The 2,500-nt window shown below is 37.7% G+C and overlaps 1 protein-coding gene across 1 annotated transcript in view; it reads left to right on the forward strand.

The window, feature by feature from the left end:
• LOC138047583 (ribosome maturation protein SBDS-like) overlaps positions 1-2,500 on the forward strand; it is a 3,874-nt gene that overhangs the window by 569 nt on the left and 805 nt on the right. Inside the window, exons 2-4 of the mRNA XM_068894497.1 lie at positions 446-575; positions 1,244-1,444; positions 1,741-1,908. Coding sequence (XP_068750598.1) covers positions 446-575; positions 1,244-1,444; positions 1,741-1,908 — 499 coding nt within the window. The remainder of the gene's footprint in view (positions 1-445; positions 576-1,243; positions 1,445-1,740; positions 1,909-2,500) is intronic.

Raw genomic sequence — 2,500 nt, forward strand, 5'->3', positions numbered from 1 at the left:
CAGTTGTTTGCTCTGCGACCTAGCCTATGAATGGCTGCGAGGCTGCCGGTGACCTTGCATTGATACAGCCCCGACTGCTTTTATCATGCAAATTGTGTTGTTGTTATTCTAATTAGTCCATATTAACATTACAAAAGCACGGAGGTTTGTATCAAAACAGGGTCACCAGCAGCCTCGCTTCCATTTGTAGGCCAGGTAACTTAGCTACAACTGTAAAATGGTCTATTTGAGTAGGTGACCCAAAGGAAAATATACCTTATTTAAAGAATACAGTGCTGAACAACAATTTAATGTTAAAACTATTACTTTGTGGACTAACTTTTTCTAACTATCTACACAATAACTTCCAAAGATTGCTACGATCGGCTGGAAATGCCACTTTTACTAATTACCGATAATAAGGATACGCCCGCTTATAATGCTATTTTTGTTTGTAAATTATCAGAGAAAAAGACATTGATGAAGTCCTTCAAACCCACACAGTTTTCACCAATGTTTCAAAGGGACAAGTGGCTAAAAACGAGGACTTAGTAAGAGCTTTTGGGACAGCTGATCAATCAGAAATTTGCTTACAGGTAGATAAAAGCTAGATTCTCGAATAACCGTCCACTTTTTGTCCTATGAATGACTCTTAAAAAACTTAATTTTCTTGTTACTCTTTGCTGTGGTGGTGAGGATTCCATTAATTGATTATTATAAAATTTGGGGTTGTTGGTACATTTCATGCCAGAAATTGAAAATGCCTATTTATCTTGGGCATAAACTCTGGGGTTTATATGGCTTTATTCAAGTGAGTGCTTGTCAACGAAATTATGAATAAACCAATTTATTAACTTAGAGCATTCACTCTTTATGGGGAAATCTGAAACCTTGGTATCATTCAGTTGATACGTCACGAACACTTTTGCTTTAGTTTGAGATTTTCCTGTAAAGACCTCATTCTTGGTTACTGAATAGTTAAAAGGCATCTTGCATTTGGTTAATATTAGTTCAAATGCCTTTGTGACCATAAAGTGGGTTTGCATTTGATGGTCATGAAGTCAACGCTGACCACAAGATATCTAACTAGTATCAAACCCAGTTGGGTTTCACAATGTTTGAGTGATGTTTTCATAATGTTTTCATAAAGTTTGAATGATTTCTATTTAACATAATCCCACTAGTGTACCAGTATGGGTTTATTTTTTAGTTTTAGAAAAAATCAACTGACATAAAATTAACAGAAAGAAATTTGTCTCCCAAGATATTAGCAAAAGGAGAACTTCAAGTATCCGAAAAAGAAAGAAGTACACAGCTGGAGTCAATGTTCAGAGACATTGCTACGATAGTGGCAGATAAATGTGTGAATCCAGAAACAAAGCGGCCATACCCAGTTGGAATAATAGAGAGAGCAATGAAAGACATTCATTACTCAGTTATCCCGACAAGAACAACAAAGCAACAGGTATGTGTTGAGGTACAGTGTATTTCCATCGTGATGCATGTTGAACGTTTGTGACTTGACCTTGGAATGATTCTTTCTTACATAGGATATGTAACTAAAGGCAACACACTGAAAAATCCACACAATTATTTTTAAGAGAACCTTAGACAAATCCTTTGTGTTTTTTGTGGTGAAATTTAAGGTCACTCGAGTCTCTTTCAGTGGGTTGAATCTCTGCATGCATTGGCTCATAAGACAACCAAAAACAAATAAATAGCTATGCACATGTTTCACAGAACAAAAATACGTCTTTGTAGGCTCTTGAAGTTATAAAGCAACTCAAGGAGACTATGGAAATTGAACGTGCTCAGATGCGTCTGCGACTTATCATACCCAGCAAAGAAGCCAAGCGAGTTCATGAGAAACTTAAAGCAAACATATCAGCTGTTGAGTCAGAGGACTGGCAGGGAGGGGATCTAGAAATGGTAACATTTAGTGTAAAGATTTAAACTTTTTACTTAAGTCATTCTGTCTCTTTGTCGCCTATAGTTTCAGTCACTTGTTGATCCAATTGACTCCTAGGAGTTACATGTACTCTATCTAACACGGCTGGAAGATTTTACTCGGGTAGTGCTGGAGTGTCTGAGGAGTGACAGTGAGTGATTAATAGTCAGTGAGTGATTATAGGGACATAGTTTTTCAGTGAGTGATTAACCCATTGACTCCCAGGGGTTCCCCATTGACGAGTAAAATTGTCTGGCATTAGACAGAGTAAAATACTAAGTATGGCCAGTTTAGGCCTGTTTAGGCATCAAAGGGTTAAATTAATGGGGACATAGTTTTTCAGTGAGTGATTAAAATATGTAACAGATTATGATATGCGGTTAGAGATAGTGTGTTTGTATAATGTGCAAGTGAAAAATATGATTAACTACCGGTACATGTAGTTGTGCAAGGTAATATGGGGTGGGGGGGGGGGGGGGGGGATGACTGAAAAGGAAATGTGAGTTCTAGGCAGGAATCCATATTACAACCTGTGTAACACTGGTCGGTAGCCTCCCACGCAGACGTTCTTTG

This window comes from Montipora capricornis, chromosome 4 (genome assembly GCF_036669925.1).
Source record: "Montipora capricornis isolate CH-2021 chromosome 4, ASM3666992v2, whole genome shotgun sequence".
In the NCBI taxonomy this organism is placed as follows: domain Eukaryota; kingdom Metazoa; phylum Cnidaria; class Anthozoa; order Scleractinia; family Acroporidae; genus Montipora; species Montipora capricornis.